The 13,171-nt window shown below is 43.1% G+C and overlaps 1 protein-coding gene across 1 annotated transcript in view; it reads left to right on the forward strand.

Annotated features, from left to right (window-relative positions):
- Positions 1-13,171, forward strand: part of LOC118798728 (cytoplasmic dynein 2 heavy chain 1) — a 154,819-nt gene that overhangs the window by 72,940 nt on the left and 68,708 nt on the right. The window contains 12 exon segments of the mRNA XM_036558254.1: positions 666-912; positions 1,428-1,579; positions 3,166-3,310; positions 3,417-3,519; positions 6,163-6,330; positions 7,949-8,070; positions 8,526-8,774; positions 9,062-9,170; positions 10,082-10,195; positions 10,587-10,729; positions 12,243-12,318; positions 12,852-13,012. Coding sequence (XP_036414147.1) covers positions 666-912; positions 1,428-1,579; positions 3,166-3,310; positions 3,417-3,519; positions 6,163-6,330; positions 7,949-8,070; positions 8,526-8,774; positions 9,062-9,170; positions 10,082-10,195; positions 10,587-10,729; positions 12,243-12,318; positions 12,852-13,012 — 1,789 coding nt within the window.

Raw genomic sequence — 13,171 nt, forward strand, 5'->3', positions numbered from 1 at the left:
GTGTGTAACAAAGTAATTATGTGATTTTTCGGATGGTGAAAATGGGTCATTATCTTATTTGCCCTCTGTTCAATTTTTGTAAACTTTCACCGGTGACAAAAACTCACTGACCGGTCGCCTCTGCTGGTGGCATGACAACAACCAAGATGATGGAGCAGCTGAGTTCCAGCACATAGAACTTTAACTCAGTCGATGAGAATCTCCAAAAGCAGCTCGAACTGAGCTACAAACATCCAGTTAAATGTGGAAGAACTCATTCAGCTTCTGAATGATGTGATGAAGCTCTTCACGCTCCTGTCACTTTAACTAAATGGACAGTGGTCCAGCGTCACCGTCTGTCCGTCCTGCTGGGAGCAAAGAATCGGGTCTTATTTGCAGCCTGTTTGATTTGAGCTTCATCTCGTTTGGAGCTGCATCTCCAGAATCAGCTCAGCTGAGATCCCAGCTGTGAGTGAAAGAGCTCGTCCAGTTTCAGCTCCTGAATGAGGAGAATCTCTCTGTTCTGCTGTCGCTGCTCCACAGAGGAGCATCCTGCACACTGTCACTGTCACTGAGTTTCATGAGGAGCAAAAGGTTTCATATGTAGTTTATGAATAGTTTTATATATTCTGTCAATGCACACACATATATATATGTATGTGTGTGTGTGTGTGTGTGTGTTGCAGGATGCTGCTGCGATATGCGTTCTCCAGGCTGCGCTCCACCCAGGTGGCCGTGCTGCACTGCAGCTCCCAGACGTCGTCCCTGCAGGTGTTACAGAAGCTCTCCCACACCTGCGTGTGCCTGAGCTCCAGCACAGGACGAGTTTATCGACCCAAAGACTCGGAGACGCTCGTCCTCTACCTCAAAGACATCAACCTGCCCAAACCGGACAAGTGGGGGACCAGCAACCTCATCACCTTCCTGCAGCAGGTTCAGTCCCAGCTCCATAATCAGGGTCCAGATAACTGTAATTAATGCTGAAAAAAGGAATATCGACACTCTCGGAACAAAACCTCCAAAAAAAACGCTCCCACAGGAGAAAAGGAAACGCTCACAACTTTGAACGGAAGATAAAATTTTAACGCAGCGTAAAAGGCAACTGAGGTTTTCAACAATAAAGCACGGGCCAATAAAATTGGCCCAAAATTACTTATAGTAAAATCTTGGAATATTGATTTGCATTGGAAGAATGTTTTTTCCTTCTCCTGTAAGTTACTTTTCAGAGGTACAAGGTTTTGCACCGACAGCGAAGACATGAACGAGTTAAATAATAATTAACAATAACTAACAAACTGTTAGTTTTAGTTACTAAGTAAAGGGACTGTTATTATAAAGTGTTAATGAAACTCTCTCTCTCTGTCTGTGACTCTCTCTCTCTCTCCCTCTCTCCCTCCCTCTCTCTCTCTCTCTCTCTCTCCCTCTCTCTCTCTCTCTCTCTCTCTCAGGTGTTGACGTATCATGGCTTTTATGATGAGAATCTGGAGTGGGTGGGGTTGGAGAATATTCAGATTGTGGCCTCCATGTCAGCAGGGGGAGCACTGGGTCGGCACACGCTCACATCCCGCTTCACCTCTATAGTGCGAATCTGCACCATCGAGTGAGTCCTTCTCTGTAATTCACACCTCGAGTCCCTGTTTATTTATCAGTGGTCAGGACCCCCGCAGGACCCTCACAGAGCAGGTACTATTTGGGTGGTGGATCATTCTCAGCACTGCAGTAACACTGACGTGGTGGTGGTGTGTTGCGCTGGTCTGAGTGGATCAGACACAGCAGTGCTGCTGGAGTTTTTAAACACCCCAGCATCACTGCTGGACTGAGAATAGTCCACCAACCAAAAACATCCAGCCAACAGCGTCCTGTGGGCAGCGTCCTGTGACCACTGATGAAGGACCAGAGGATGACCAACACAAACTGTGCAGCAGCAGATGAGCTATCATCTCTGACTTTACATCTACAAGGTGGACTGATAAGGTAGGAGTGTCTAATAGAGTGGACAGTGAGTGGACACAGTGTTTAGAAACTCCAGCAGCACTGCTGTGTCTGATCCACTCACACCAGCACAACACTCACTAACACACCACCACCACATCAGTGTTACTGCAGTGCTGAGAATGACCCACCACCCAAATAGTACCTGCTCTGTGAGGGTCCATGGGGGTCCTGACCACTGAAGAACAGGGTAAAAGGGGGCTAACAAAGTATCAGAGAAACAGATGGACTACAGTCTGTAACTGTAGAACTAGAGTGAAACTAAATGGTCAGTGGAGCTGATAAAATGGACAGTGAGAGTAAAAACAAGGAGGTGGACCTTAACAAAGTGGTCAGTGTATATATACAGTTCTGCTTGAAAGTTTGTGAACCCTTTATCATTCTGTGGATTTCCACATCAGTATAACCTAAAATATGATCAGAACAATAGATAAAGAGAACACAAATAAAACAAATAACACAAACAGTTATATAGTTTTTCATCCATTTATTAAACAAAGGGATCAGAGTGATCCACATACATAGGCTCATGTACTTTCACCAACAAAGACATTTAACGTTTGATTACTAAGTTAAATAAATGAAAGAAAAGCTGTACACTTTTTATGCCATTTGTTTTATTTCTGTTCTCTTTATTTATTATTATGAAGTAAATCTGATTGGATCTGATCATATTTTAGTCAGAATGATAAAGGGTTCATAAACTTTCAAGCAGCACTATATTCTAATAAAACAGCTAAATATTAAAGTAACAGTGTAGAGGATTGTTTAAACGTGTGTGTATATATATATAAACTTATTTATATAATGTGATTTTCACTTTCAGCTTCTGCACTACACATCGAGAAAAATAGCAATAAGTTCTTAAAATTAATAAATACATTGTTATGAATCTTATTTTGTACTGTATTTTGTGTTTTGAACTGCTTTTAAACTAAAAAAATAGCGTCAAATTGAATCAAATACCACAATAGCAAGTAATTACAATTAACTGCCCAAAATAATGGGATTAATTGCGCTACATTTTTGAGAACCTGCCTTTTCGAGTCTCTGCCTCAACTCATTTAATTCCAGTTTTATTCTTTGGTCGTGTTTAAACCTCGATCTCTTGTATTAGCATCAGATTAGTCGCTGGATTACTTAGCACTGCGATGACGTTCCTGCTCATGAGCGCCCCCGTGTGTCTGTGTGCAGTTATCCAGACAGGGAGCAGCTGCAGACCATCTACAGCGCCTACCTGTCTCCTGTGCTGCAGAGAACTCTGGGCAGTCACCCTACCTGGAGCTCGGCTGGCAGGGTCCACCAGCTGGCCGGGTCGTTGGTGCAGGTGTACGAGCAGGTGAGCTCTGATCGGTCACCGATGAAGGAGGGCTGGGTGTCCAGTGAACATTAACCGTGGGGGGTCCAGTGGGTTTGTGCTTTAAGGCTGGTAACGTGTGTTTCAGGTGAAGGCGAAGTTCACTGTGGACGATCACAGTCACTACCTGTTCACTCCAGGTGTGCTGACTCAGTGGGTGCTCAGCCTGCTCAGATACGACCTGACCGCAGGTGAGAATAACGTCCAGCTCTCCGTACTGTTAGAGAGTGTCGTCGAAGATCGTCCATATCATTGGATGAATATGTATGAATGTATATATATGTATATATTATTATACACTCATAAAAAGATGGTTCTCCAAGGGTTCTCTAGTAAAGAAACTGGTTATGTATAGAACCACGAACACTCAAAGAACCCTTTGCATATTTAAAGGGTTCTTTGCATGGTAAAATGGTTCTTCAGATCGATGGAGAATGTGCTGTAGATGGTTCTATATGGAGCCTTTTTTAAAAATGGTTCTGTATAGCACCAAAAGGGTTCTCTACTGTTACAAGCTTGACATCGTAACAATAGAATAACCCTTTTGGGTGCCATATAGAACTGGCTATAACACATTCTGATGAACCCTTTCATGATGCAAAGAACTCTTTAATCATACAAAGGGTTCTCTGAGTGTTCATGGTTCTATATAGAACCTTTTTCTTTATTGAAGAACCCTTGAAGAACCATCTTTTTTAAAGAGTGTGATTACCTGAAACTGTTACGAAAATGAAAAGTAGCAGTGAAAAAATTGTGCTCGTTAATTGTAATAAAAATAAAAACGACAGTTTTCAGAAACACAAAAACCAAACAAAACCCACTGCAAAACGAACTAAACTGAAACAGAATCGTTGAGGAAACAGCTCTAGTTTGAGTTTTATAAGTGTGTGAGTGAGTTTAGTGGAGCTCATCTGTGTTTGGCCGTCTTTAAGGAAAGCTGGAGCCGAGCTGAGCTTGTTCTGCTGTTACATTCGTGTTCCTGTAGCTCCATCAAATACCTGCAGATCACAGCGTTCACTGTAGTAACTCAGCACAGGCTAAACCAACACTATTACTATTCAGCAATAAAACCAAATCTAAAACTATTGATTGAAGTCAAACCTTAAAATAAGCTGAAATTACAAACCAAAATGAAAATAAAACTGATGGAAATTTAAAAAGCTATAAAAGCCCTACAGGGACTTTTCGTTTAGTTGTTAAAGCATTAAAACGTTAAAACGTTTCTCTTTTTGTGTCTCTCGGGGTGAAAAGGCCTCAAGGCTCTGGCGCCCCCCTCTGGCACAAATGGAAACTGTCCTAGATATTACTGAAGACGTAACTGTGTGTAACTAATAACCAGGGTGTTAAATAACGAAAATATCTTATAGATAATGTTTTTCTCTGTTTTCTGTCCTGATTATTGTTTCTAATGGTGAGTGATCAAAATTTAAAATTTCAGCATTAGGACACCAGACGGATTGAGATTTTGAGAAAGGAGACTCTTAAAGGGCCCAAACTGTAGAAAACTGAATTTTCCTTGCTTTTATGTGAATATACTACATCAAACATTTTTATTGCAAAAAGCAATATTATTACTGTTAGAAAATACTGCTATAATATTATTGTAATATTTAATTTAATAAAATTATTTATTAAATTACTATATTGTTGTAATTTTATTGGCTTATACTTTTTTACTGTTAAAATGACTACCGTGATTATTATAAATTTTTTTATCATTGATATGTTTTTACTATCCGAATCTTCAATCCCTGTGTCCTGGAATGGCTTGGCCACACTGTAAACAAGCGTTTCCCTCAGTGCACCCCGAGTTTAAATACATACATACATACATACATACATCATCTAAACCGCTTATCCTTCTGGGTCGCGGTGGGGTGCTGGAGCCTATCCCAGCTGTCATTGGGCGGAAGGCAGGATACACCCTGGACAGGTCGCCAGTCCATCGCAGGGCAGACAGACAGACAGACACATTCACACACACATTCACACCTAGGGGCAATTTAGCATGTCCAGTCAGCCTGACTGCATGTCTTTGGACTGTGGGAGGAAACCGGAGTACCCGGAGGAAACCCACGCAGACACGGGGGGAACATGCAAACTCCACACAGAAAGGACCCTGATCGCCAGACCGGGACCCTGATCGCCCCCGAGTTTAAATAAATAAACAAAATTCAAATGTTGATAAAGTTTCGTGACACACCGCTCACTCTCGAGTCCGAATGCTCCATATGTGTAAACTAAGCTGCATAAACAGCCTCATTGTTCTTGTGATGTCACAAAAACTCACATATTTACATATACACACCTATTTAGCCTACATCAGTTTAGCCCCGCCCACTCACACTGAAGTTATAAGCAGTGTTTCAGCATGAACTACTTTTTGAATGAGAAACAGTGCAGGCGGCCAATTAGAACAGAGCTAATTTACATAGATCAGTCTTAAAGGCACAGTAACAGAAACCGCCTGTGTAGTTGTGAGAGATAAAGAGAGGCTGGAACGTTAAATGGTCACGTTGAAATGAATTCTGACTGTTTTTGGTACATAAAACCTCACAAACGTAATAAACTGACTTCGGGAAAATTAGAACACAAGCCAATCGTAGGATATCGGCCCTTTAACGCTCCTCCGTGAAGCTGTTTCTCTGTCTGTTAGTGGTTATGCTGTAATTTCTCTCTGTATCTCTCTGTTTCTCTCACTGCTGCAAACGAGCTCATACGGTACGTCACCTGCGTCACCTGTAATGACCTAGTTTACCTGTTCGCCTGTCTCTCTGCGCTCTGTGTGATCTAATGAGCCTCCCGTGTCTGTCTGTCTGTGTGTCTGTCTGCAGGTAAATGTGTTTCTCCTGCAGACTCTGTGTTGGAGGTGATTGCGTACGAAGCTCGCCGGCTGTTTAGGGACCGACTCGTCTCCAGTAAAGATTTAAACACGTTCGACAACATCCTGAGCACCGTCATCAGAGGAGACTGGAGCTCCGACGTGCTGGACAACATGTCAGGTAACACACACACACCTGTGGCCCCAAAAAGTGTTTGGACCCTTGAGGCAGTGGTAAAGCGTTCTTTAGCTTCACATACTTCACACAAAGTCAAACCAAATGATTTTTGGTTTTTAACACCAAATTTGCTCTAAAACAGAGCGTTTCACTCCAAACCACGCGCGTCTTAACCATTTAATTATGCAGAAATTTTGAAAGTTCAGTGGAATTCCCCTTTAATGTCAGCTAAAAGTGCGGTGGAAAGTGAGCGGTGAGTTTGGTGTATCTTCACATAGCTTTGGAAGGAAGAGTTTAAAAGGGTTAATATGTGTAAATTGTCATCGTTTGTAACCAAGACAGCTGAAAGCTGCTGAGAGAGACAACAAATATTTCGGTAAACTTTTAGCTGGGCCCAGTTAGGGAATTTTATTACCAGCTCGTAGCTTTGAGTTCCCAGTTTAAAATATGACTCTGCAGAGCTGTTGTTGGAGCTGGTCAAAGACAGGATACGTAAATGTGCCACTGTGCTCATGTAATCAGCTCGATTACATGTCAAAGAAACAGCTATCCTGTCAGTGACAGACAGGTCAGAACCAGGGTGTACACAGTAAACGCTCAGAATGCACACAGGATGAGAAATCTCAGTATAAATGACAGAGATTAAGCAGCTACTCCATTTATGGCCATCTTCACTCCAGAATAGAGTGGAAAAGATTTGCTCTAACCATTTATCTCACTGTTGTAAGTGAATGCAGTGCATCATTTGCATCGTCATTAGCTTGAGAATTCACAACAGTCAACGTTAGCTTTGTTGCATAAAATCTTTTTTCTGTATTCCATCCATCATCTAAACTGCTTATCCTTCTGGGTCGCGGTGGGGTGCTGGAGCCTATCCCAGCTGTCATTGGGCGGAAGGCAGGATACACCCTGGACAGGTCGCCAGTCCATCACAGGGCAGACAGACAGACATACACATTCATTCACACCTAGGAGCAATTTAGCTTGTCCAATTGGCCTGACTGCATGTTTTTGGACTGTGGGAGGAAACCGGAGTACCCGGAGGAAACCCACGCAGACACGGGGAGAACAGGCAAACTCCACACAGAAATGACCCTGATCACCCGGCCGGGAATCGAACCCAGGCCATTCTTGCTGTGAGGCGACAGCGCTACCCACCGCGCCGCCCCTTTTTTCTGTATTGTTTACGTTAAAAGATTTCTCATTTGTTCGAATGTTCAAATTTTCCCGTTCCACCTTAAATGGTGCAGCAGTTATTATTAACGTCTGAGGTGCCAGAATGTAACTGCTGTACCATTTAAGGTGGAACAGGAAAATTCAAACAAGAGGGTGGCGAATAAGAAGCTGATGTCAGAGAACACAGATAAACACTTCTTCAGCCTCCAAACTTAAGAAACTCCTTTTCTGTAGAATGAAATAGTGTTTTTACTGACATGGCGATTCACACAGGATTAAAATAACCTGAGGTCGTTTTTATGGCTCGATTTTAGAAGGTTAAAGGACCAAGAGGGACTAAAATCACTGAGAAGCGCTGATAATAATTACACAGCCCTCCTCGTGTACATCTAACCCCGGAGATGTGTGAGGTGAAAGGTTCTGAGATGTTTGTTTGTTTTTTTAGACACGTTCTTCGTGACCTGGGGTGCCAGTCATGAGGGGCGGAGCCCCAATCAGCCACTCTCCCCTTACGGCAAACCGCTCGGCCGCCTCAACACCGGCGACCTCACTGAGGTCATCCGCAAGGTCAGACACCACACCTGGGTGTTCAGGGTGATTCACTGCCATGACAGATAATCGTACATTCATACTGCCAAAACTGAGTTACAGAATTTGGGAATATTCGGGAAGAAAAGACATTTTAGATTTGCAAAAAAAGTAAAAATGAGAGCTATTGTCATATCGTTATGTGGTGTTAGAACAAAATCTCATATCCTAAAAAAGAAAAAGGAAAAAGATGTTCTTAACTTTCAGTGTAACTTACTGTAACAGTCGCTTTAAAGCATTTTTCTTGTTCAGTTTGTTATGAGATTTTGACGCAGCACTAACGGCAGCTGGCGCTTTCAAATGATCTAAACAACTGTATATAACATTATGTTAAAACTATGTAACACATATAAACACATTATTACTCCTGACTCTGTGTTCAGCAGTGTGTTTTGAATTATGCTATTTAATATACACGTATGTGTGTGTCTAAGGGGGTGGTTATGTACGGCCGTGAGAATCGTGAGCTGGACCTGCTGCTGTTCCCGGAGGTTCTGGACTTCATGTCCAGAGTGGACCGTGTAATGGGCAGTCCGGCGGGGTCTCTGCTGCTGGCCGGTCGGAGCGGAGTGGGGCGCCGGACGGCCGTGTGCGTGGTCAGCCACATGCACGGAGCCACACTTTACACGCCGAAAGTCTCCCGCTCCTACGGCCTCAAACACTTCAGAACTGACCTCAAAACGGTGAGAGGTGTTTTAGTCTGTCTGTGAACTCACCTTAGAGAAACCTCAGGGTTACCAAAGCATTGAAACCTGGTTATCACTTATCATAAACACTTACTGTTATTATTATTATTATTATTATTATTGTTATTACTCATTAATAACAATAATAGCACTCATTAGCACTCATTAACATACACATATATTAATCTATAATCTATCATCTATAATAGACTCTACATGTATGTTTTTGAATTGTGTACATTACATTAGAAGCCGTGAGCATCTCTCTCTCTCTGTGTCTCCAGGTGATGCAGTTGGCTGGTATAGAAGGTCAGCAGACGGTGCTGCTGTTGGAGGATTATCAGTTCGTTCATCCCTCCTTTCTGGAGATGGTGAACAGTCTCCTGTCCTCAGGTCAGTGTTCCGCCTATCACATGGTGCTGTTTTAAGGTTTAGATAGGGATCTGCTTTCTATGGTATTAAAGAATCTGCAGCTTTCAAGCTCTCGACGCTCACTACCCCACAATCCCTCACTCATTGAAAATAAATGGAAATTTCAAGTAGTGAATTTGAGTGCAGTGGACATGTAACAGTAACCCTCTGGGCTCCACAAACTCGCCCACGCATCAAATGTCTCTGTCTCTATATCTGTGTCTGTATCTTTGTGATGATCCAGCTCAGAAATCCAGTTCAAACACTTCCTGAATCTGTAGAGTCGCCCTTTCCATTCCATCTTATCTCGAGATCATACGAGACTCACATCCGGAGTTATGAGCCTATGAAGAGGGGCTGAGATACACGTCATCTGCCTCTCACCGTGTGGAACTGGTGGTATTGTGTGTCCGTCTACATTCTGTGTGAAACTGACCAACGGACACTCAGGAAATCACTAAGGACTGACCATCACGCCGGAAACCCTTCATTCTTCATTCAGTCCACGTCGGAGACTCATGTGAAACGGCGCTCAGAGAGTTTACAGCTGCTGAAGCTGCTGCAGCGGTTTTGGAAAGTAGTGATGAAGATAACAGAGCATTTTGATATGAAACATGTGAGGATCATGTTCTATGAAGAGCCTTTAAAGGAGAGTTTAAGAAGATAAGAACATATTGAGAGAATGACCTCAGAACCCATGGGGGTTCATATTAGAGCCTTTAGAGTCTCTGCAGCTTTTTCTGCAGCCTCTGCTCCTCTTTAGGGGTCCTATATTAATTTATGGATACAGTGATGGAGGCACCACATAGAAGCTGAACCTGAGTGTTACTCTGTGCGTTACTCTGTGTGTGTGTGTGTGCGTGTGTGTGTGTGTGTGTGTGTGTGTGTATCAGGTGAGGTTCCTGGTCTGTACTCTACAGAAGAGCTGGAGCCGTTACTGTCGTCTCTGAAGGACCAGGCAGCGCAGGACGGCTTCACTGGACCCGTCTTCAACTACTTCTCACACCGTCAGTAAACACACTCACACACGCAGCATGTTTCCCACTGCCCGATGATGACATTTTACATTTTGGCCACCAAATTATTATTAATTTTTAATACGTTTTCTTGTTTCAGTTATTTGAACTTGTTGAGTAAATTTGTATGACGTGTATTGTGTCCACTCTTAATATAACCTCATTGCATTGAAAAATCTTTTAACAGTTTCAAATTAAGCAATAGAACACGAGAGGGAGTGTGTTATCGTGAAATAACATCACAGCTGTGATTTGGTCACCGTAGATCATCACAACCGTGATGTTATTGGCGATAACACACTCCTCGAGTGTTCTATTGTGTGTATTTATTTGTATTTGTGTGTGTGTGTGTGTGTGTGTGTGCGCGTGTGTGTGTGTGCAGGCGTGCAGCAGAACCTCCACGTGGTGCTGATAATGGACTGCACTAACGAACACTTCACCATCAACTGCGAGAGCAACCCGGCGCTGTACAGGAAGTGCTCGGTGCAGTGGATGGAGGGATGGTCCGAGAGCAGCATGAAGAAGGTAGAGTGAAGGAGAGTCTCTTAGAGCGTCACAGGCAGCGGAGGTGGACGGACAGGAGGAGATTTAGAGAATATCGCCTCACTGAGTTTAAAAGCGAGGCCCTGTGAGTCGTACGTGAGAAAACCTTTGGAGTATTTAAAGAACTTACACTTAGACACCGACACTGTGAGGAAACATGAGGGTAGCGGACAGTTTAGTGGCTTCTCAGCTGATGATGACAAGTTTGTGCAGTTAATAAAGGAATAAACTTTGTCATATAGAGTTAAAGAACGTCAGTGTCTGCATTTCAGCACTGCCGACTAACGTTACACTGAATGCAGTTCATGCTTTAAAGTTGCTGCTGCAGCAGCTTTCAAAGGAACAGTTTTCATTTTCTCCCTCAAAAATGACCAGCTGAGAGAGCGAGAGCTCAGCGGGGAGTAGATTTTCGCTTATTGGAGCTGGTGGTTCCACCTTAAATGGGCAGAATGTAACCGCTGCACCATTTAAGGTGTAACGGAAAAATTTGAACAACAAGCTGACCACAGCAGTGTTGGACAGTTTCTCGTTGCGGATTAAACGTATCAGGAAACCAGCTGAGAGCTTATAAATGCGAATAAGAAAACATCTACAGTGGCGTTATAGACCCTGACGACCTGGTGCCCCCTGCTGGCATGTGTACGTTTTAGCTTTTGCCGCTTTAACAAGGTTATTGTTAGTGAGCTGTTTCAACATCTCCAGCTAACATGGCTAATCCAGCGTTTGGTTCTAGTTATTTTCACTTCCATTGGTTTATCTCTCTGTAGACGTTGCTGACGTTACTGTGCTCTGATAGCTGTGAAGGAGTTTTTCCACAAATCATTTATATCCTTTATTTAGTTTGGACTCCCACATTGTTGTGAGTTTGGTTCTCCAACAGTTCTAGACACATCCTCCAATTTCAGTCTTGGCAAATATGACAGATAAAGTGACTCTCCTTTCTGTGGTGCTGAAGAGATGCAGGCGCCTGTATTTCTGAGGTCAGTAACTGTCCGTGAGGCACTGGTGGAACCTGCTTTACCCTGCGTTTACGCCCTTCCGTTCCCGTGAAAAGGGGCTGTCGCGTTTGTCACTCACGTTCCGTTTTTCTGCCGTGCTGCGTGGCTTTTGGACCGAACCGAACCTGCTCTGGACTAGTGTGTGTGGTTTATCTGAAGCTAAGTTAGTCTGATGCCACGATATAGACCTATTCACTGTTAATGCCCACGACGTATTAAACAAATACCTACAGTTTCGGACTCGTTTGTTCAGCAAGTAGATTCCAGATTCAAGAGATTTATTGTCAAATGCTCAGTGAATCAGACGATAACAACTTTTTATTCTGCTAATCCTCTGTTCACAAAAAAAAGAGCCAGACATAAATAAGTACATAAATACTTACTTCTGAAACTGAGTAATGAAAATGACTTGTGCAGTGTTGTGTAAAGACTCACAAAGTGACCCGTACAGTGAGGGTGTGTGTTGAGTAGTGACTGTGTGTTCTGTTCTGCTGTAGATCCCTGAGATGCTGTTGGCTGGAATGGGGGATCAGGAGGAGAAGAGCTCAGAGAAAAAGAAGAAGAACAGATCAGGTATGACTATGAACATACGCAGTTATAAACATATAAACATAAGCTCTCCGATCGGTGAGTGCGGTCACTAAGTGGAACAGTGAGCTGCACTGACTCTGGAATCTGAATCTAGAATCTGGTTCCGAATTCTGCTCCTGGTCTGAATTTGTATTTGTATTCCAATTCTGCATTCTGATTCTGGAATCCGAATCTCAATCCTGAAATTGGTTTCTGATTCTGAATTCGGTTGCTGGTGTGTTTGTGAGTTCTGAATTTTTATTCTGTTTTCTGATCCTGAAAACTGAATCTAGAATCTGATTCTGAATTCTGATTTTGTTTTATGAGTTCGGATTTTATTTCCGAATTCTGTGTCCAGTTCTGAATTCTGATTCTGGAATCTGAATCTCAACCCTGACTCTGTTCCTGATTCCTGATCCTGGAATCTGATTCAGGATCTGCAATGTGATTCAGATTCTGGATTCTGAATCGTATTTCTAATCGTTAGTCGATAGTTCTGATTCTGAAAGAGCTGAGTGTGATGGGTTGTTTTTCAGCCTCGGTGCACGCGGAGCTTTTCCGCTCATTCCTGATGATCCATGAGTCGTGCCGAGAGTTCGGAGCCACGCCCAGTCAGTACCTGAGCTTCCTCAGAGTGTACCAGTCCATCTACAGCGCCAAGCAGAGGGAGCTCACTCAGAGACAGCAGCACCTGCAGGTACACACAGGCAGTCGGGGCCAACAGATGAAGCCATGATCAATAGAGCTGATTATTAAAACACTTTTCAAAGCTGATCAAATTTACACAGAGTGTCTCATTCCTGAATGGAGCCTCTGATCAGTCGTCACTCCACATTTCAGTGATCAGAAAGGTTTT

This window comes from Colossoma macropomum, unplaced genomic scaffold (genome assembly GCF_904425465.1).
Source record: "Colossoma macropomum unplaced genomic scaffold, Colossoma_macropomum, whole genome shotgun sequence".
Taxonomy (NCBI): Eukaryota; Metazoa; Chordata; class Actinopteri; order Characiformes; family Serrasalmidae; genus Colossoma; species Colossoma macropomum.